The following is a 22,703-nucleotide window of genomic DNA, read 5'->3' on the forward strand; positions in this document are numbered from 1 at the left end:
GCGATACTGCACCTGTGACTGCGAGCGATACTGCACCTGTTACTGCGAGCGATACTGCACCTGTTACTGCGAGCGATACTGCACCTGTTACTGCGAGCGATACTGCACCTGTGACTGCGAGCGATACTGCACCTGTTACTGCGAGCGATACTGCACCTGTTACTGCCAGCGATACTGCACCTGTTACTGCCAGCGATACTGCATCTGTTACTGAGAGGGATACTGCACCTGTTACTGCCATCATTCTTGTACATGTGACCACCTGTGTTCTACGCTTGTTACCATAAGTAAAAACGCTAGTGTTGGCATCTGTGTTCTGTAAAAAAAACTTTTCATCCTTTAACTTGCATTCTTCTAAATATATGAACTGTTAAACCTTCATGCACGTTGTATTTCCTTCTTCCTTGACTTTGGTACCTTATTCCACAAGCTGATTGGGCCTCCTGTCATGTGACTGTTTCACGTGGGTTTGCGCTGAACTCAGTTTGGCCTGAACTCGCGTGAGACTGTCACATGACAGCAAGCCGCCATCTCAATCAGCTGTGGTCATGGAATTCCCCACCCCCCCCCAACCCCGCATGTAACAAAGGGGCAGCCATAGTGATGACATCATTGACCTAGCATGGCCATATTTGGACAATATATAACCATGTGGCCATAAAGGGGTCAACGATGTCACCAGCACCCCCTTTTGTTGCGTGCGGTTGCAGAGTGGAGGAACTCCAAGGCTGCAGCTGATTGGGCCTCCTTGTCTCCCATGGCTTTGGACCAAACTTTAGCTTATCGTTAGTCACAGAACTTCATCAAGACCAGTCATAACCTTATACTTTATGTTATATTTCGATAACGTCTGATTGAATAGTAACCACATGGATGCAAAAACTTTTATGTTTTTACAGGAGAACAAGATGTCCAACGTCAGTGATGTGACGGAACCACCCACCTTTTACAACCACGCGCATTTGTTCAATGTCCTGGTTTTCTCTTTCACGACCCTCGTAGGCATCCCCGGCAATGCTCTGGTGCTTTGGGTTACCGGAGTGAAGATGAAGCGGACCGTGACTACCATTTGGTTTTGGAACCTTGCCGTGGCCGATATCATGTGCTGCTTGTGTCTTCCGTTGATTATAGTGCAGTTCTTCTACTCAAACTGGCTGTACGGTCCGGTGCTCTGCAAGAGTTTACCCTTCGTCATTCTTTTAAACATGTTCACCAGCGTCTTCACCTTGGTGGCTATCAGTGTTGACCGGTGCATCCTGGTTGTCCTACCCATTTGGGCCCGAAATCACCGAGGAGTACGAAAGGCGTGGATGACCTGCTTGGCTATTTGGATGATGTCCTTCATAATCTGTATACCTAAGTTCCTGTACAGAACTTTCTCCGCTTCCAATGGGTCAGTTCGATGCACTTCTGAACCGCACATGACAGAGCCCACCACTTACATCTATATGGTTTTTGGTTTTCTGCTTCCATTCCTAATCATTTCTGCCTGTTACATTTCTGTGGCTTTTATATTGCTCAGTAGAAGAGTTACAGAAATTGGTAATAAAATCATCAAGGTGTCTTTAGGGATCATAGTCGCATTTTTCATCACCTGGGCCCCCTACCACATCATGGGCGTAGTCCTGATATTCACTAAAAATGAACTGGCGGACATCCTAGATCTGTTCTCGCAGGCCCTGGCCCTGTTCAATAGTTGCGTCAACCCGATTCTCTATGTCTTCATGGGGAAAGATATGAAGGATAAGGTGAGACAACCTATTGCGAGACTCATGCAAAATACATTTAGTGAAAGCTCGTCAAGCGGCGGAGCACCTCGCAGGTCAAACCGGGTGGCCGAGGACGTGACTCCACAGTAAGGATCTCGGTGTAAAATGCCGACTTATGCCAAAAAGAAGAAGAAAGACCTCTGCTTGAATGTTTAGAAGGACCTGTAGACTTCTTTGTTGTATTAGGGATTTGTGAGCAACTGGCTGCTGGAAATCAATGCATGCTTGGGTAGCCATATGTTGGCAGATGTCTTGTACAAGTCACGTGCCATCAGGGCTGTTTGACCAACTCAGACAATGGCTGTTACATAGTTAGTAAGGTTGCATAAAGACACCAGTCCATCCAGTTCAACCTGAGTGAGTGTCTACAATTGTCCCTATCCCTGTACATTGCATCAGTCCTTACCCTCAAGGAGCCCACAATCCAAGGTCCCCATTCATATATCAGGGTCAATTTTGGACAGAAGCCAATTAACCTACCTGCATGTCTTTGTAGTGTGGGAGGAAACCGGAGTACCCGGAGGAAACCCACACAGGCACAGGGAGAACATGCAAACTCCAGGCAGGTAGTGTGGTGGTTGGGATCCGAACCAGCGACCCTTTTACTGCTAGGCGAGAGTGCTACCCACTACACCACTGTGCCACTCACTACACCACTGTGCCACTCACTACACCACTGTGCTGCCATGTGCACTGCATTTAGGCTACTCAACCTGCCTGCTATATCACATTGACATACCCCATGCTTATGAAAACCTTGGACTTCAGCGGGGCTGTCTTGAATATTGACGGGACCCTGGACAAACATTTTCTTGCCTCCCCCCCCCTTCCCCAACATCCCAAAAAACAAACAAAACACACTCATAGACTTGCCTGAAAAGAAAACCCCATCAATACACAGGACCCCCCCCCCCCCCACAATGCTAGCTGCACCATTACATGGGACCTCCCCTCCTCCATTATTATACAAGACCCCTTCTGCATACTACCCCAATCATTACAAATGATCCCTTCCCCCATACTATCCCCATTATTACACAGGACCCCTCCTCCATGCTACCTGCATCATTACATGGGACCTCCCCTCCTCCATCATTATACAAGACCCCTTCTGCATACTACCCCATTCATTACAAACGATCCCTTCCCCCATACTATCCCAATTATTACACAGGACCCCTCCTCCATACTCCCCCTCATTATTACAAAGGACCCCTCCGCCATACTCCCCTCATTATTACACAGGACCCCTCCGCCATACTCCCCTCATTATTACACAGGACCCCTCCGCCATACTCCCCTCATTATTACACAGGACCCCTCCGCCATACTCCCCTCATTATTACACAGGACCCCTCCGCCATACTCCCCTCATTATTACACAGGACCCCTCCGCCATACTCCCCTCATTATTACACAGGACCCCTCCGCCATACTTCCCTCATTATTACACAGGACCCTTCCGCCATACTCCCCTCATTATTACAAAGGACCCCTCCGCCATACTCCCCCCTCATTATTACAAAGGACCCCTCCGCCATACTCCCCCTCATTATCACACAGGACCCCTCCGCCATACTCCCCTCATTATTACACAGGACCCCTCCGCCATACTCCCCTCATTATTACACAGGACCCCTCCGCCATACTCCCCTCATTATTACACAGGACCCCTCCGCCATACTCCCCTCATTATTACACAGGACCCCTCCGCCATACTCCCCTCATTATTACAAAGGACCCCTCCGCCATACTCCCCTCATTATTACACAGGACCCCTCCGCCATACTCCCCTCATTATTACAAAGGACCCCTCCGCCATACTCACCTCATTATTACACAGGACCCCTCCTCCATACTCCCCCTCATTATTACACAGGACCCCTCCGCCATACCCCCCCCTCATTATTACACAGGATCCCCTCCGCCATACTCCCCTCATTATTACACAGGACCCCTCCGCCATACTCCCCTCATTATTACACAGGACCCCTCCGCCATACTCCCCTAATAATTACACAGGACCCCTCCGCTATACTCCCCTCATTATTACACAGGACCCCTCCGCCATACTCCTCTCATTATTACACAGGACCCCTCCGCCATACTCCCCCTTATTATTACAAAGGACCCCTCCGCCATACTCCCCTCATTATTACACAGGACCCCTCCGCCATACTCCCCTCATTATTACACAGAACCCCTCCGCCATACTCCCCTCATTATTACACAGGACCCCTCCTCCATACTCCCCGTCATTATTACAAAGGACCCCTCCTCCATACTCCCCTCATTATTACACAGAACCCCTCCGCCATACTCCCCTCATTATTACACAGGACCCCTCCGCCATACTCCCCTCATTATTACACAGGACCCCTCCGCCATACTCCCCTCATTATTACAAAGGACCCCTCCGCCATACTCCCCTCATTATTACAAAGGACCCCTCCTCCATACTCCCCGTCATTATTACACAGGACCCCTCCGCCATACTCCCCTCATTATTACAAATGACCCCTCCGCCATACTCCCCCCTCATTATTACAAAGGACCCCTCCGCCATACTCCCCCTCATTATTACACAGGACCCCTCCGCCATACTCCCCTCATTATTACACAGGACCCCTCCGCCATACTCCCCTCATTATTACACAGGACCCCTCCGCCATACTCCCCTCATTATTACACAGGACCCATCCGCCATACTCCCCTCATTATTACAAAGGACCCCTCCGCCATACTCCCCTCATTATTACACAGGACCCCTCCGCCATACTCCCCTCATTATTACAAAGGACCCCTCCGCCATACTCACCTAATTATTACACAGGACCCCTCCTCCATACTCCCCCTCATTATTACAAAGGACCCCTCCGCCATACTCCCCTCATTATTACACAGGACCCCTCCGCCATACTCCCCTCATTATTACACAGGACCCCTCCTCCATACTCCCCCTCATTATTACAAAGGACCCCTCCGCCATACTCCCCTCATTATTACACAGGACCCCTCCGCCATACTCCCCTCATTATTACACAGGACCCCTCCGCCATACTCCCCTAATAATTACACAGGACCCCTACGCTATACTCCCCCTTATTATTACACAGGACCCCTCCGCCATACTCCCCTCATTATTACACAGGATCCCTCCGCCATACTCCCCCTTATTATTACAAAGGACCCCTCCGCCATACTCCCCTCATTATTACACAGGACCCCTCCGCCATACTCCCCTCATTATTACACAGGACCCCTCCGCCATACTCCCCCTTATTATTACAAAGGACCCCTCCGCCATACTCCCCTCATTATTACACAGGACCCCTCCGCCATACCCCCCCTTATTATTACACAGGACCCCTCCGCCATACTCCCCTCATTATTACACAGGACCCATCCGCCATACTCCCCCTCATTATTACAAAGGACCCCTCTGCCATACTCCCCCTTATTATTACAAAGGACCCCTCCGCCATACTCCCCTCATTATTACACAGGACCCCTCCGCCATACTCCCCTCATTATTACACAGGACCCCTCCGCCATACTCCCCTCATTATTACAAAGGACCCCTCCGCCATACTCCCCCTTATTATTACACAGGACCCCTCCGCCATACTCCCCTCATTATTACACAGGACCCCTCCGCCATACTCCCCTCATTATTACACAGGACCCCTCCGCCATACTCCCCTCATTATTACAAAGGACCCCTCCGCCATACTCCCCCTTATTATTACAAAGGACCCCTCCGCCATACTCCCCCTTATTATTACACAGGACCCCTCCGCCATACTCCCCCCATTATTACACAGGACCCCTCCGCCATACTCCCCTCATTATTACACAGGACCCCTCCGCCATACTCCCCTCATTATTACACAGGACCCCTCCGCCATACTCCCCTAATAATTACACAGGATCCCTCCGCCATACTCCCTTCATTATTACACAGGACCCCTCCGCCATACTCCCCTCATTATTACACAGGACCCCTCCGCCATACTCCCCTCATTATTACAAAGGACCCCTCCGCCATACTCCCCCTCATTATTACACAGGACCCCTCCGCCATACTCCCCTAATAATTACACAGGACCCCTACGCTATACTCCCCCTTATTATTACACAGGAGCCCTCCGCCATACTCCCCTCATTATTACACAGGATCCCTCCGCCATACTCCCCCTTATTATTACAAAGGACCCCTCCGCCATACTCCCCTCATTATTACACAGGACCCCTCCGCCATACTCCCCTCATTATTACACAGGACCCCTCCGCCATACTCCCCCTTATTATTACAAAGGACCCCTCCGCCATACTCCCCTCATTATTACACAGGACCCCTCCGCCATACCCCCCCTTATTATTACACAGGACCCCTCCGCCATACTCCCCTCATTATTACACAGGACCCATCCGCCATACTCCCCCTCATTATTACAAAGGACCCCTCTGCCATACTCCCCCTTATTATTACAAAGGACCCCTCCGCCATACTCCCCTCATTATTACACAGGACCCCTCCGCCATACTCCCCTCATTATTACACAGGACCCCTCCGCCATACTCCCCTCATTATTACAAAGGACCCCTCCGCCATACTCCCCCTTATTATTACACAGGACCCCTCCGCCATACTCCCCTCATTATTACACAGGACCCCTCCGCCATACTCCCCTCATTATTACACAGGACCCCTCCGCCATACTCCCCTCATTATTACAAAGGACCCCTCCGCCATACTCCCCCTTATTATTACAAAGGACCCCTCCGCCATACTCCCCCTTATTATTACACAGGACCCCTCCGCCATACTCCCCCCATTATTACACAGGACCCCTCCGCCATACTCCCCCCTCATTATTACACAGGACCCCTCCTCCATACTCCCCCTCATTATTACAAAGGACCCCTCCGCCATACTCCCCTCATTATTACACAGGACCCCTCCGCCATACTCCCCTCATTATTACACAGGACCCCTCCTCCATACTCCCCCTCATTATTACAAAGGACCCCTCCGCCATACTCCCCTCATTATTACACAGGACCCCTCCGCCATACTCCCCTCATTATTACACAGGACCCCTCCGCCATACTCCCCTAATAATTACACAGGACCCCTACGCTATACTCCCCCTTATTATTACACAGGAGCCCTCCGCCATACTCCCCTCATTATTACACAGGATCCCTCCGCCATACTCCCCCTTATTATTACAAAGGACCCCTCCGCCATACTCCCCTCATTATTACACAGGACCCCTCCGCCATACTCCCCTCATTATTACACAGGACCCCTCCGCCATACTCCCCCTTATTATTACAAAGGACCCCTCCGCCATACTCCCCTCATTATTACACAGGACCCCTCCGCCATACCCCCCCTTATTATTACACAGGACCCCTCCGCCATACTCCCCTCATTATTACACAGGACCCATCCGCCATACTCCCCCTCATTATTACAAAGGACCCCTCTGCCATACTCCCCCTTATTATTACAAAGGACCCCTCCGCCATACTCCCCTCATTATTACACAGGACCCCTCCGCCATACTCCCCTCATTATTACACAGGACCCCTCCGCCATACTCCCCTCATTATTACAAAGGACCCCTCCGCCATACTCCCCCTTATTATTACACAGGACCCCTCCGCCATACTCCCCTCATTATTACACAGGACCCCTCCGCCATACTCCCCTCATTATTACACAGGACCCCTCCGCCATACTCCCCTCATTATTACAAAGGACCCCTCCGCCATACTCCCCCTTATTATTACAAAGGACCCCTCCGCCATACTCCCCCTTATTATTACACAGGACCCCTCCGCCATACTCCCCCCATTATTACACAGGACCCCTCCGCCATACTCCCCTCATTATTACACAGGACCCCTCCGCCATACTCCCCTCATTATTACACAGGACCCCTCCGCCATACTCCCCTAATAATTACACAGGATCCCTCCGCCATACTCCCTTCATTATTACACAGGACCCCTCCGCCATACTCCCCTCATTATTACACAGGACCCCTCCGCCATACTCCCCTCATTATTACACAGGACCCCTCCGCCATACTCCCCCCATTATTACACAGGACCCCTCCGCCATACTCCCCCCTCATTATTACACAGGACCCCTCCGCCATACTCCCCCCTCATTATTACACAGGACCCCTCCGCCATACTCCCCTCATTATTACACAGGATCCCCTCCCCCTTACTACCCCATCATTACACAGAACTAGGGCTGCAACTAACAATTATTTTCATAATCGATTTATTGTTTCGATTAATCGGTTAATAACCTTCAAAAAAGTGTGGTGTATAATTTAGTTAATATGTAAAGTTTAAAAAAAGGCAATTTATTCTTAAATATCTCTATATGAAGTGGTAAATATAAATCACCAACTATATGGTTAGGGAGCAAAATATCGAATCCACTCTGAGAATAACAGACAGAAGTGATATATACTGTATATACTATTAGAGGAGATACACTGTATATACTATTAGAAGAGATACACCGTATATACTATTAGAGGAGATATATACTATTAGAGGAGATATATACTGTATATACTATTAGAGGAGATACACTGTATATACTATTAGAAGAGATACACCGTATATACTATTAGAGGGGATATATACTATTAGAGGAGATATATACTGTATATACTATTAGAGAGGATATATACTGTATATACTATTAGAAGAGATACACTGTATATACTATTAGAGGAGATATATACTGTATATACTATTGGCCCTTGTACACACGGTCGGAGATTCTGACGACCAAATCCGTCTGAGTTATTCCGACGGATTAATCCCGGACGAGGTCCGAAAGGGATGTTGCATACACACGGTCGGACAAAGTTGTCGGAAAATCCGATTGTATACTATTAGAGGGGATATATACTGTATATACTATTAGAGGGGATATATACTGTATATACTATTAGAGGGGATATATACTGGATATACTATCAGAGGGGATATACTGTATATACTATTAGAAGGGATAAATACTGTATATACTATTAGAGGAGATATATTGTATATACTATTAGAGGGGATATATACTGGATATACTATTAGAGGAGATATACTGTATATACTATTAGAGGGGATATATACTGTATATACAATTAAAGGAGATATACTGTATATACTATTAGAGGAGATATATATACTGTATATACTATTAGAGGAGAGATATACTGTATATACTATTAGAGGAGATATACCATATATACTATTAGAGGAGATATATACTGTATATACTATTAGAGGAGAGATATACTGTATATACTATTAGAGGAGAGATATACTGTATAGACTATTAGTGGAGATATACTGTATATACTATTAGAGGAGATATATATACTGTATATACTATTAGAGGAGATATATATACTGTATATACTATTAGAGGAGAGATATACTGTATATACTATTAGAGGAGAGATATACTGTATAGACTATTAGTGGAGATATATACTGTATATACTATTAGAGGAGCCTTGCCCCTGCCAGGAGCCTTGCGCCACAGGTAGTTCAGGGTTTGAGGCCCTTCCTCTGTGAAGGACGACCATTACTATACCCCGGTGTATGTTTTGCTGTCATTTCATGGTTCACTTTTTTGTTCATAGGGTTCAACAAACACCCCACTGAGAAGCCCCCAAAAAAAAAAAAAAAAAAAGAACACATTAAAGAATACTACATTAGAAAGAAAGAATTGTTGTGACTTTATATGAGGCCATGGCTGTCCAGTACACAGGTTTCCACCCCTAATTATATAAAAAGAAGGGGAAATGAGGGCAGAAGGGGCAGAAGGGGCAGAAGGGGCAATGGGACTTTATATGAAGCACAGCACTGAGGATGAAACATTCAATAAAGGTAAACATGGTATTTATTAGTGACAAAATTGAGCAATTGAGTGCAATAGATGATATTCATATTATATCAATAAGTATGGTACAGAGAAGGTAAAACATGATTAATAAATCGCATAATCGTAAAATTGGTTGCATAATAAACAATGTAACACATGATTATTAATGACATCTGCAGTGCGCCCAAATTATGTACACACATAATAAGTATTATATTAAATGAATTGAAGACTCAAACAATTGAAAGCCAACAGTATGCACATGGTTATTGTGACATGACATTGAATATGAAAGCTCAACGCGTTTCGTGGATTAATTCCACTCATCAGGAGCAGCTATGGGAATACCTATAATAAATTATAAATGAATGATTAATGGTTATGTGAAGGATATGCTGTGTGTTGTTATGTATACTGACACTTGTAATCTCTGTCTACTTACTCTGTCTCTCTACTCTATAAACATCGTTGAAAGAGAAAAAACAATTTGTGACAATAAAAGTGAGATTTCTTTTATCGTATATTGTTGTACATGTTTCTTACTTACTAGTAGCCCCCCCCGGTACAGTCGCATTGTCCTCTTCTATTGGTGGTGTTATTGGTAAATTGGGGATGGGTGAAAAAACTATATTGGGTGGCCATATGTTTAATTCAATATCATAAAAACCAGCAGTGATTTTATTCCATAAATTAAAAAGTTAACCTTTTATCATCCTCTTTGCCATCTCCGGGATCTTTCAGCTACTACCGGTCTACTGCCTCCAGGAGTGGTGTAAATTTTTGTTTATTAAAAATCTTACAAACATAATAAAAAACATATTTACTTATATACAAAATAAATAAATAAATATAAAAAAAAAAAATTATATATATATATATATATATATATATATATATATACAGTGCCTTGCGAAAGTATTCGGCCCCCTTGAACTTTTCAACCTTTTGCCACATTTCAGGCTTCAAACATAAAGATATAACATTTTTATTTTTTGTGAAGAATCACCAACAAGTGGGACACAATTGTGAAGTGGAACGAAATCTATTGGATATTTTAAACTTTTTTAGCAAATAAAAAACTGAAAAGTGGTGCGTGCAAAATTATTGGGCCCCTTTACTTTCAGTGCAGCAAACTCACTCCAGAAGTTCAGCGAGGATCTCTGAATGATCCAATGTTGTCCTAAATGACTGATGGTGATAAATAGAATCCACCTGTGTGTAATCAAGTCTCTGTATAAATGCACCTGCTCTGTGATAGTCTCAGGGTTCTGTTGAAAGCGCAGAGAGCATCATGAAGACCAAGGAACACACCAGGCAGGTCCGTAATACTGTTGTGGAGAAGTTTAAAGCCGGATTTGGATACAAAAAGATTTCCCAAGCTTTAAACATCCCAAGGAGCACTGTGCAAGCCATCATTTTGAAATGGAAGGAGTATCAGACCACTGCAAATCTACCAAGACCTGGCCGTCCCTCTAAACTTTCAGCTCAGACAAGGAGAAGACTGATCAGAGATGCAGCCAAGAGGCCCATGATCACTCTGGATGAACTGCAGAGAACTACAGCTGAGGTGGGAGAGTCTGTCCATAGGACAACAATCAGTCGTACACTGCACAAATCTGCCCTTTATGGAAGAGTGGCAAGAAGAAAGCCATTTCTCAAAGATATCCATAAAAAGTCTCGTCTAAAGTTTGCCACAAGCCACCTGGGAGACACACCAAACATGTGGAAGAAGGTGCTCTGGTCAGATGAAACCAAAATCCAACTTTTTGCCCACAATGCAAAACGATATGTTTGGCGTAAAAGCAACACAGCTCATCACCCTCAACACACCATCCCCACTGTCACACATGGTGGTGGCAGCATCATGGTTTGGGCCTGCTTTTCTTCAGCAGGGACAGGGAAGATGGTTAAAATTGAGGGGAAGATGGATGCAGCCAAATACAGGACCATTCTGGATGAAAACCTGTTGGAGTCTGCAAAAGACCTGAAACTGGGACGGAGATTTATCTTCCAACAAGACAATGATCCCAAACATACAGCAAAATCTACAAAGGAATGGTTCACAAATAAACGTATCCAGGTGTTAGAATGGCCAAGTCAAAGTCCAGACCTGAATCCAATCGAGAATCTGTGGAAAGAGCTGAAAACTGCTGTTCACAAACACTCTCCATCCAACCTCACTGAGCTCCAGCTGTTTTGCAAGGAAGAATGGGCAAGAATTTCAGTCTCTCGATGTGCAAAACTGATAGAGACACCCCAAGCGACTTGCAGCTGTAATCGCAGCAAAAGGTGGCTCTACAAAGTATTAACGCAAGGGGGCCCAATCATTTTGCACGCCCCACTTTTCATTTTTTTATTAGTTAAAAAAGTTTCAAAAATCCAATAGATTTCTTTCCACTTCACAATTGTGTCCCACTTGTTGGTGATTCTTCACAAAAAATAAACATTTTATATCTTTATGTTTGAAGCCCGAAATGTGGCAAAAGGTTGAAAAGTTCAAGGGGGCCGAATACTTTCGCAAGGCACTGTGTATATATAAATTAGACAGACATTGGGGGACAGAGCAAGGAGTAGAAGCAGCAGTGACAGCCCACAGCTCCATCAGACATCGGAGCTGTAGGGAGATTCTTTCCTCCTTATCTGCTGTGTGTGTAACTCCCCGAATGTCTTCACCAGTATAGAGCCATTCTACTAGAGGGGGGTTAGCAAGGTCCCCTCCGATCACCCCTCACCTAATCCTGGATGGGGGTCCCCCTTATCACCCCTTCATTCCTCCTAGCTGGGGGGTCTTTGTTAACTTGTGGGGGAGGAAGGGGAGTTCCTATGTTCCTGGATAGGGGCCGCCTTATCACCCTCCCTGCAGTCCTACTGGCTGGGGGTCTTCTATAACTGGAGGGGGCAGGGAGGCAAATTCCTGTATATCTGGATGGGGGTCCCCTCTTATAACCCCCCCCAACAATCCTAGTCTCACGTACTCCAAGCAATGCTGCACCTGTTACTGCGTGTAATACTGCACCTGTTACTGCAAGCAATACTGCACCTGTTACTCTGAGCTATACCGCACCTGTTACTGCAAGCAATGCTGCACCTGTTACTGCGAGCGATACCGCACCTGTTACTCTGAGCGATACGTCACCTGTTATTGCTAGCGATACTGCACCTGTTACTCTGCGCTACACCGCACCTGTTACTCTGAGCGATACGTCACCTGTTACTCCAAGCGATACTGAACCTGTTACTGCGTGTAATACTGCACTTGTTACTGCAAGCGATACCACACCTGTTACTCGAGCGATACCGCACCTGTTACTGCAAGCGATACTGCACCTGTTGCTCTGTGTGATACTGCACCTGTTACCCAGTGTGATACTGTACCTGTTGCTCTGTGCGATACTGCACCTGTTACTGCGAGCGATACCTCACCTGTTACTCCAATTGATACCGCACCTGTTACTGCAAGCGATACTGCACCTGTTGCTCTGTGTGATATTGCGTCTGTTACCCAGTGTGATACTGCACCTGTTGCTCTGTGTGATACTGCACCTGTTACCCAGTGTGATACTGTACCTGTTGCTCTGTGCGATACTGCACCTGTTACTGCAAGCGATACCTCACCTGTTACTCCAATTGATACCGCACCTGTTACTGCAAGCGATACTGCACCTGTTGCTCTGTGTGATATTGCGTCTGTTACTCTGTGCGATACTGCACCTGTTACTCCATGCAATACTGCACCTGTTACTGCAAGTGATACTTCACCTGTTACTGCACACAATACTTCACCTGTTACAGTGAGAGATACTGCACCTGTTGCCATATGTAACGATACTAGTGTTAGCATCTGTCTTCTGAACAAAACCTTGTTATCCTTAACTTGCATACTTCGAAATACAATCACTGTTAACCCTTTGTGGATTTTGTGTAAGCTGCTTCCTTAACCTGGGTATCCTACTCCTGGCCCCACCCACAAGATGATTGGGCTTCCTGTCATGTGACAGTTTCACGTGGGTTTGCACTGAACTCAGTTTGGCCCAAACTCACATGAGACTGTCACATGACAGCAGGCTGCCACCCCTAATCGGTTGTGGTCATGGAATTCCCCACCCCTGCATGTAACAAAGGGGCAGGCATGTTGGTGACATCATTGTGGACAATGCTAATGAACAATATATGTCCATGTGGCCATAATGGGTCAATGATGTCACCAGCATCCCCACCCCTTTATGATAAAGACTGTTTCCCTTGTTATGTGAGGTTGATGAATTCCACGGCCGCAGCTAACTGGGCCTCCTGTCATGGGTTCAGACCAAAATTTAGCTCATCACTAGTTACGGAAATCCATAATGACCAGAAATAATCTTTTACTTTATATTACATTTAATGAAATCTGATTGGACGATAACCACATGGATGCAATAACTTTTGATGTCTTTACAGGAGAACAAGATGTCCAACGTCAGTGATGAGACGGAATCAAAGGGCTTTTACACCCATGAGCATTTGTTTACTATCATACTCTTATCTTTCACGACCCTCGTAGGCGTCCCCGGCAATGCTCTGGTGCTCTGGGTTACCGGAATGAAGATGAAGCGGACCATGACTACCATTTGGTTTTGGAACCTTGCTGTGGCCGATATTATCTGCTGCTTGTTTCTCCCATTCACTATAGTGCAGTACTTCTACGGAGAATGGCTGTACGGTCCCGTGCTCTGCAAGATGATTCACTTCGTTGTTCCATTGAACATGTTCACCAGCGTCTTCACCTTGGTGGCTATCAGTGTTGACCGTTGCATCCTGGTTGTCCAACCCATTTGGGCCCGAAATCACCGAGGAGTACGAACGGCGTGGATGACCTGCTTGGCTATTTGGACCTTGTCCTCCCTGATGTGTCTACCTAAAGTCCTGTACCAAAAAATGGACATTATTTATAACAAAACTTATTGCTATTCTGAAGAGCACATAATAGAGCCCACCACTTACATTAATATGGTTTTTGGTTTTCTGCTTCCATTCCTAATCATTTCTGCCTGTTACATTTCTGTGGCTTTTATATTACACAATAGAAGAGCTACAGAAGTTGGTAATAAAATCATCAAGGTGTCTTTAGGGATCATAGTCGCATTTTTCATCACCTGGGCCCCCTACCACATCATGGGCGCAGTCCTGCTATTCACTGTAAGTGATGTAGTGCTCATCCTAGATCTGTTCTCACTGTCTCTGGCCATGTTCAATAGTTGCATCAACCCAATTCTCTATGTCTTCATGGGGAAAGATATGAAGGATAAGGTGAAACATTCTATTTCAGAGCTCATGCAAAGTACACTTAATGAAAGCCTATCAAAAACACCACCTGAGAGCAATCAGCACATTGGAGCGGACGACGTGCCGCGACAGTGAAGATCTCATTGTAAAATGTGCCAAAGGATGATTGCCAAGACAATTGAAGGAAGACCTCTGTGTGAATGCTTAAGAATCTGTAGACTTTTTTTGTTCAACTAGTGATTGTGGTCAACTGCAACTGCAGGAAATCTTATCAGGGCATTCTAGGGTGGCTGTACATGGGCAGATATCTTGTACAAGTCACATGTCATCGAGGCCTACTGCTGTTTGACTGACGCGGCCAATGGGCGTTGGCGGCACACACATAAGGTCTAGGCTGCCGAACCTACGTGCTTAAATCGCATTGATATATCCCATGCTTATGGAAACCCTGGTCTTCAGGGACAACTTTCTCAAGTGCCTGGTATTTCCCTCCCCCTACCAAGATAGGAAAGCCTCACCTTTATTGCCCAAGGAGCTAGAAGATTCCTACATTTTACATTTTGCAAATTAGCTTCAGCCAATTCAGTCAGTTACAGTCCAATGGAAAGTAATTACAGGCTTGTCTCTAGGGAATGGGTGCTCAACCTGTGGCCCTCTAGCTGTTGTGAAACTCCAAGTCCCATCATGCCTCTGCCTTTGGAATTCACAAATGTACTTGTCAGCCTTATATTGCTTCGTAGGCAAAATCCGTTTGGTCAGGTTGGGGTATCCTGGTTGATTGTTTCCTCCATAAGCCCTAAAAGATTTTCCTCAAATATACATGTACAAGCAGCAGTGACGGTTGGTGGTCAAATTTTTTTGGGGGGGGGGTGCGCAAACAAACTGAAAAATACTGAACCCATCAATTGCAGCCATTGTGTCCCATCATATGGCAGCCATTTGTGCCCGTCAAATGCAGCCACTTGTGCCCATCAAATGCAGCCAGGCATGTCCCCTGGCTTGGTTGTCACTTCACTAACCCCCCACATGGCCGGTCCGGTGGCACTTACCGCTCGTGTGGCGGGGATCTGCTCCTCACCGGCAGTGATGGGGCTCTCCTCCTCGGCGGCTCTCCTCCTCATCGGGATGCGGCGGCTGTGGCTCCTATGTCCGCTCTGTGACCTTTGGGTCTTTTTCCTTTCTCCAACCAGGGAGGGGGGGGTCCTCTTTTTTGGGACAGCCCTGCAAGAACTTGGAGGACCGGCTTTCAGCAGGTCTCTATAGAGCAGTAAAAAGAAATTGTAAAAGCGAGCTCAATAGTAAATAAATAACTAAATCCCTCTGAAGGGTGAAACCAACACTCTGAAGAGCCAGTTCAGTACCATCTCTATGCCGATGACACCCAAATCTGTCTACTCCTCATCTCACTGCTTCAGCCTCCTCTCGCATTACTAACTACTAACGGACATATCAGCATTGATGTCAACGCTTCCTTAAACTGAATCTCTCTAAACCCCGAGCTCATAATACTCCCTCCCTCCTGTGCCCCCCTCCATGACTTTTCCATCAAGATGAATAATGCAGCCATCAATCCCTCCCCCCATGCCTAGGTGTAATCCTAGACTCTGACCTGTCCTTTCAGCCCCAAAGCCAATGGTTGTGAAAAGCTTGTAGACATCTCTCAATTCTCCCCTTTTTAACTAATGAAACCACCAAGATCCTCATTCACCCACTTCAATTTAATGTCCTCTACCCCTCTCTGCCAATCCCTCCACTGGCCTCCATTCAGTGTCCTCCACCCCTCTCTGCCAATCCCTCCACTGGCTTCTATTCAGTGTCCTCCACCCCTCTCTGCCAATCCCTCCACTGGCCTCCATTCAGTGTCCTCCACCCCTCTCTGCCAATCCCTCCACTGGCTTCTATTCAGTGTCCTCCACCCTTCTCTGCCAATCCCTCCGCTGGCTTCCATTCAGTGTCCTCCACCCTTCTCTACCAATCCCTCCGCTGGCTTCCATTCAGTGTCCTCCACCCCTCTCTGCCAATCCCTCCTCTGGCTTCTATTCAGTGTTCTCTACCCCTCTCTGCCAATCCCTCCACTGGCTTCTATTCAGTGTCCTCCACCCTTCTCTGCCAATCCCTCCACTGGCTTCCACTCAGTATCCACCACCCCTCTCTACCAATCCACTGCCTTCCACCAAGAATACAATTCAAAATACTAACAACAACATACAAAGCCATCCATCACTCTGCCCTGAGCTACATTACCAACCTTGTCTCAAAATATCACCCTCTGTGCTCCATCCAACACCTCCTTCTCTCTAGCTTGAACATCATCTCTTCCCATGCTCATCTCCAAGACTTCTAAGACTTCTAAAAAACCCAGTGGCAGCCCCTCCATAGCCCCCCACCCCCCCCATCAATGCCTTTGGCCGGCCACTTGTATTCCAATGGGGTTTTATTTTTTTAAGCACATGATTAGAGCCAGAGGCTCTAATAAGCTTCAAAAAAGGGTGGGCTCCGGACGCAGTTGTGTGACAATAGCGAATGAATATTCGCTATTGTAACACTGATTCTCCTCCCGGCCAATCAGGAAGCGGCCCCTGAGACCCGTCACCCAATTGGCCGAAATGGAGATCTGATCGGATTGGCCGCCATTAGGAGACACAGGGGAAGTGAGGAAGCAGCTGCCCGCAGCACAGAGAGAAGCCGCCACCACCCGCCACTGACTGACTGACTGACCTGGGGGAGGGGGGTGCTGCCCGCGACCCAGGGGGGAGATATAGCGGTGGATTGTTTGCTGCCCCCCTCAAAAAAAATAAAAAACACCAGCCGCCACTGGCAAAACCTCTCCCACGTTCTAGAACTTCCAACCCCCATCTACCTTTATGTCTCCGACTCTGTCCACCTTTAGGTGATCCCTGAATATGCATATCTTCAGGGACGTCTACCTGGCCTCCACCTAAAGACTGAACTTTTACTTTCTCCATCAACTCATCCAACCTACCCCTCCCCCTCCCCCTGCCCCTTTATAATATTTGGTAACTGTCTCTCGTTGTTTTGTAAAGTGCTGTGAAAACTATTTTGACGCCACATAAATCCTGTATAATAATAATAATTTCCATTTGATCATGTGGTCTTTGTTGGAATGGGGGTTCAGCCCATCTGAACTCTGATCTTCCTCTTTAGCGGAAATCACAAGACTAAACATCTAGGCTTTTGTAAATGATACTTTGTAACCAATCTAACAATCAATCAGTTTATCAATAATTGTATTATAGACCTCAGACACCGACCAAAGAATCTACTTCTGGACTGCTTGAGGCTGGTCTGCATTCGCTGTTCTTCCAAAATTGCTTTTCTATATATTTATAGAGGATTGTATAATGTATCTGTAGAGTGTCATGACTTATACAAATTTAATTGTAAGCTAGCTCAGATATTCAATGCGTCCCATAAACATAATAAAAAGTGTAATACAGAAATAAATACGAAAATGTTTGAAAAATTTGAGCGTGTTTTTTAATTCTTTACTTTAATTTTCCTAGGGAGATAAAACAATAAGTAAAGGGAGTAGACAAGGATCAGAGGTCTTCACCTCATAAACTTCACCCCAAAATATTGTAAGTCTCATTAAACAGATAAGGTGCATGTGATAAAAGGGGGGACATTTTATAGAGATGAAGCCACAAAGCTAGTTGGGGGTCTCTAGAACAGACACGGTTGGATTTACGCTGGCAAGACCCTACTCAGAGTGATTGGCATGCAAGACTAGAAGAGAGGAGAGCAGAGCCGATCTGAGTGTAGCAATGTAACAGAAAATAGATTTATTCAAAGTAATGCACTCACTAGACAGAAGATGATTCTAGGCTGTGTGTCATCCAGATCAATGCAGAGATATGTGGCAGCACTAAAAGAGCACAGTCTCCTTGGACCCAAAGGCACTGGCAGGGGCGGACTGACCATTGGGCTACTTGGGCACTGCTCGAGGGCCCCATGCCACTAGGGGGCCCCATCAGGGTTGCCAGCCTCAGTAAAACCAGGGACAGTATGTAAAAAATGTTTTTTACATCTGTCTTTGAAATGTTCCTGACTGACATCCTTTTGGTCTAAAAATCCCGAGATTATAGCTGCCCCTCCTCTCCAGTACCTTCTCAGCCAATAGTAACATGTCTGTGTGTACTGTGTGCACATGTATGTGTATACTGTGTGTGTACTGTGTGATTGTATACTGTGTGTGTGTGTTTGTGTATACTGTGTGGCCCCATAATCTCTGATTGCTCGGGGGCCCCATGAGTTGTCAGTCTGCCCCTGGGCACTGGTGATTTCTGGTGTCCTGGGCTGGATGGAGGGTAGTGGCTACTCTTCTCTCTTCTTGTGTTTACCTACAGAGATTTCTTCTGCTCTACTGCTGGCTGACTTTCAAGTGTGCTAAAGGTTCCTGTGGTTACCATCCATGATACATGGACCTACTATTACTTGGACTCCTCTACCTTTCCCCTCCACCTTGTCTCCTGAAATGTAATCCTGGAGACTATACATTTTAACCCCCCCGAGCAGAGGTGCTTTCGCTATAGTCATAAAGCCCCCCCAGCGCGACAAATTCCCCCTGATGCTATAATGCCACGTGCACGTGCCACGTGCACACGATCAGAATTATGGTCGAAAAAAAGGTTTTCCCGACAGAATTGAGCTCACGCTGTCTTGCCTACACACGGTCACAACAAATTCCGACCGCCAAGAACGCGGTGATGTACAACGCATACGACGGGACTAGAAAAAGGAGGAAGTCCAATAGCCAGTAGCCAATAGCTTCCGTCTCGTAGTTGAATCTGAGAATGCGTGAGTTTTTGCGCATCGGAATTGCCTACACACGATCAGAATTTCCTACACACGATCAGAATTTCCTACACACGATTAGAATTTCCGTCAGGAAAATTGAGAACATGCTCTCAAATTTTTGCTGGAGGGAATTCGGCCAGCTAAATTTCCGACGGAGCCTACACACGGTCGCATTTTCCGATGAAGAGCTCTCATCCGTCTTTTGCTGGCCGAAATTTCCGATCGTGTGTACCCGGCATAAGACTAGTGATCCTGTATCAGCTAAGGTGGCCAAGCCCACTGGCTTGATGAGTAGGGCCATAGGCTTCTGTTGGCATTTTGCAAGATGGGTGATGAATACTTAAGCCTGATACACACTAATGCCTTTTGTCCTAAGCTGGTGTTGCATACACACGGTCGGACAAAGTTGTCGGAAAATACGATAGTTCGGAACGTGATGACGTTCGTTCGTTACCACGGGACTGCGTTGAGGCTAGTAGCCTATAGCTTTGGTCTCGTAATTTGATCTGAGCATGCGTGGCACTTTGTCTGATCGAAATTCTCTACAAACGATCTGAAAAAGTCTGATTGGATTTTTTTGTCGGAAAATTTGAGATCCTGCTCTCAAATTTTTTTTCCGTCTGATTTTCCGATGGGAAAAGTCCAATAGAGCCCACACACGTTCGGATTTTCCAACAATGTAAGCCGATCAGACCTTTTCCGTCTGAATTTCCGAACCGCGTGTACAGGGCATAATAGTTTTTTTTTCATTCAACCCAACGCAGGTTGAATAAAAATGGCTGAGAGCACTGATCAGGAGCCGGTCAGCTGCTGGTTTTCCAGCATGCTCAACCGTCAGAAGCCGGCCAAATGACACGGGCCAAATGTCGGACGGTTTCTATTGAAGTGGTCAATGTCTCCCATCATTCGGCCCGTGTGTACTAGGCATTATAAAGCAAGTGAAAGGATGAAAGGGCACTATCCTTGACCCTGGAGGTTCTCATTAGATCAAAAGAGGCCTAGGACCTTTCTACATATGCAATAAAATAACCCCACGAGGTGGTCTTTTTAGGTCTCCATCAATATGCACTATCTATTCAGCATTGGCTTGAAAACCAACTCAGTAAAACCAAACTAAATGGAATTTTTCATCTCTATACTTTGCTGCTGCCATCAAATCTTACATGGTTCTAATGTTGTTCTACTTTATCTAACCAAAAAGTTCCAGCAGAACTTTTGGCGCATATAGTAAATGTGTGAGAAACAATTGCCTAAATTGCTACATTGGCATGGGGGGTGAGGTGGAGTAGGATGCCAGCCAGGTCATTCCCCAACTGAACCTTTTTATTTTTAACCATATTTTTGCATGAACTGGTATGGCCACCATAGGTCTATTGTACAATCGGGACGAATTGGCTGTAGTAAGGTCCAACATTTGTGGCTTCTATTTAAAGGGAGGAGAAAATATTTTGACTGAGGCCGCGTACACACGCGGGGACTGTTCGCCCAACTTTGTCCGCTGAACAGTGTTTCGGCGGACAGTCCGCCCGTGTGTGGGCTTTCAGCGGACAGTTTCAGCGAACAGTTTGCTGAACAAGGTTTTTCGGAATTTCCGAAAAACTGTCCGCTGAAACTTGGTTTCAGCCAGGGCTGGGCTGGGACAAAAATTTGGCCCTGGACTTCATCCAGACCGGCCCACTTTAATTTTGCAAACACACAAAAAACAGTATATAAACTGTACGCAATTGGGTAAAAAAGCCCCTAGAGAGCCCCCCTTACATCAGGGTCCCCAGAGAGCCCCTCCTTACATCTGGCTCCTCAGAGAGCCCCCCACTTACATCAGGGTCCCCAGAGAGCCCCCCACTTACATCAGGGTCCCCAGAGAGCCTCCCCTTAAATCAGAGTCCCCATATAGCCTTCCCCTTACATCAGGGTTCCCAGAGAGCCCCTCTTACATCAGAGTCCCCAGAGATCATCCACCTTACATCAGGGTCCCTAGAGAGCCAACCCCTTACATCCGGGTCCCCGCAGAGCCCCTCCCCTTACATCCGGGTCCACAGAGAGCCTCTCTCTTACATCAGGTTGCCCAGAGAGCCTCCGGCTTACATCAGGGTCCTCAGAGAGCCCCTTCTTACATCAGGTCACCAGAAAGAGGGCAGGTAGTGGGCTGGGACCCTGTGGTTGGGGACTCCTGGACTGACTCGGGGCTATGGGCCCCAGATTCGAGTCTATAGCCCCAAAATTCCTCCCCAGTGATGCCACTGGCTGTCACTGAAACCGGCCCACTGAGCCATCGGCCCACCGGGAAACTCCCTGTAGTCCCTATGGCCAGTACATGCCTGGTTTCAGCGAACAGTCCCCTCGTATGTAGGCTTGTTCGTCAAACTAAGTTCCGCGCATGCTCAGAAAGGATTTACACGCTGAAAGTTGTAATGCAGTGTATAGGACGTTGTATTTTCCGTCCCGTCGTACGTGCCGTTCACGTCATCGCGCACGGTTTCAGCAAACTGTTCGTTCGTCGTGTGTGGGCAAGTCCGTCCATGCTAATTTTGAGCGGACTGTTTGCTGAAACTGTTTGACGGACAAAGTTGAGCGAACAGTCCCCGCGTGTGTACGCGGCCTGACTCCTTTGGGACTAGAATGATTCATGTAAATCTAATTTTTTTTAAATATTTTTTATAATATTTTATAACTAGAGCACATCTGTACAAATACTTTTCTCTGGAACTGGCAACGTTTGCTGGCAGTTGCTCCAGCTTTTTGCATGATTTCTATAATTTGATGGTGCAAGGTGCAAGTAGTACATGATGACGAATACAAATGGGGATTTTTAGCAGCAAATGATCAGTAAATCTATTGTTTGCTGCTTTTAAATGTAGCACCCTTTAGCGTATGCAAGTACCGTATTTATCGGTGTATAACACGCGCCGGCGAATAACACGCACCCCAAG

The 22,703-nt window shown here is 46.5% G+C and overlaps 2 protein-coding genes across 4 annotated transcripts in view; both read left to right on the forward strand.

The window, feature by feature from the left end:
* LOC143973680 (C3a anaphylatoxin chemotactic receptor-like) overlaps positions 1-18,441 on the forward strand; it is a 163,804-nt gene extending 145,363 nt beyond the window's left edge. For 2 of the 3 annotated variants that reach the window (XM_077474535.1, XM_077474536.1), the window contains exon 2: positions 14,131-18,441. In XM_077474535.1, the coding sequence (XP_077330661.1) occupies positions 14,140-15,090 (951 nt within the window). In that variant the 5' untranslated portion in view covers positions 14,131-14,139 and the 3' untranslated portion in view covers positions 15,091-18,441. Of the gene's footprint in view, positions 1-1,265; positions 1,394-14,130 lie in introns of those variants that run through there. The other variant, XM_077474534.1, reaches the window with a different exon arrangement.
* LOC143973681 (C3a anaphylatoxin chemotactic receptor-like) lies at positions 888-2,221 on the forward strand. The gene has a single exon (XM_077474538.1). The coding sequence runs from the start codon at positions 888-890 to the stop codon at positions 1,857-1,859; it is 972 nt and encodes a 323-aa protein (XP_077330664.1). The 3' UTR covers positions 1,860-2,221.
* Positions 18,442-22,703: the final 4,262 nt, after the last annotated feature.

Source organism: Lithobates pipiens, unplaced genomic scaffold (genome assembly GCF_037356315.1).
Source record: "Lithobates pipiens isolate NorthernLeopardFrog02 unplaced genomic scaffold, aLitPip1_a1.2 Scaffold_91, whole genome shotgun sequence".
Lineage (NCBI taxonomy): Eukaryota > Metazoa > Chordata > Amphibia > Anura > Ranidae > Lithobates > Lithobates pipiens.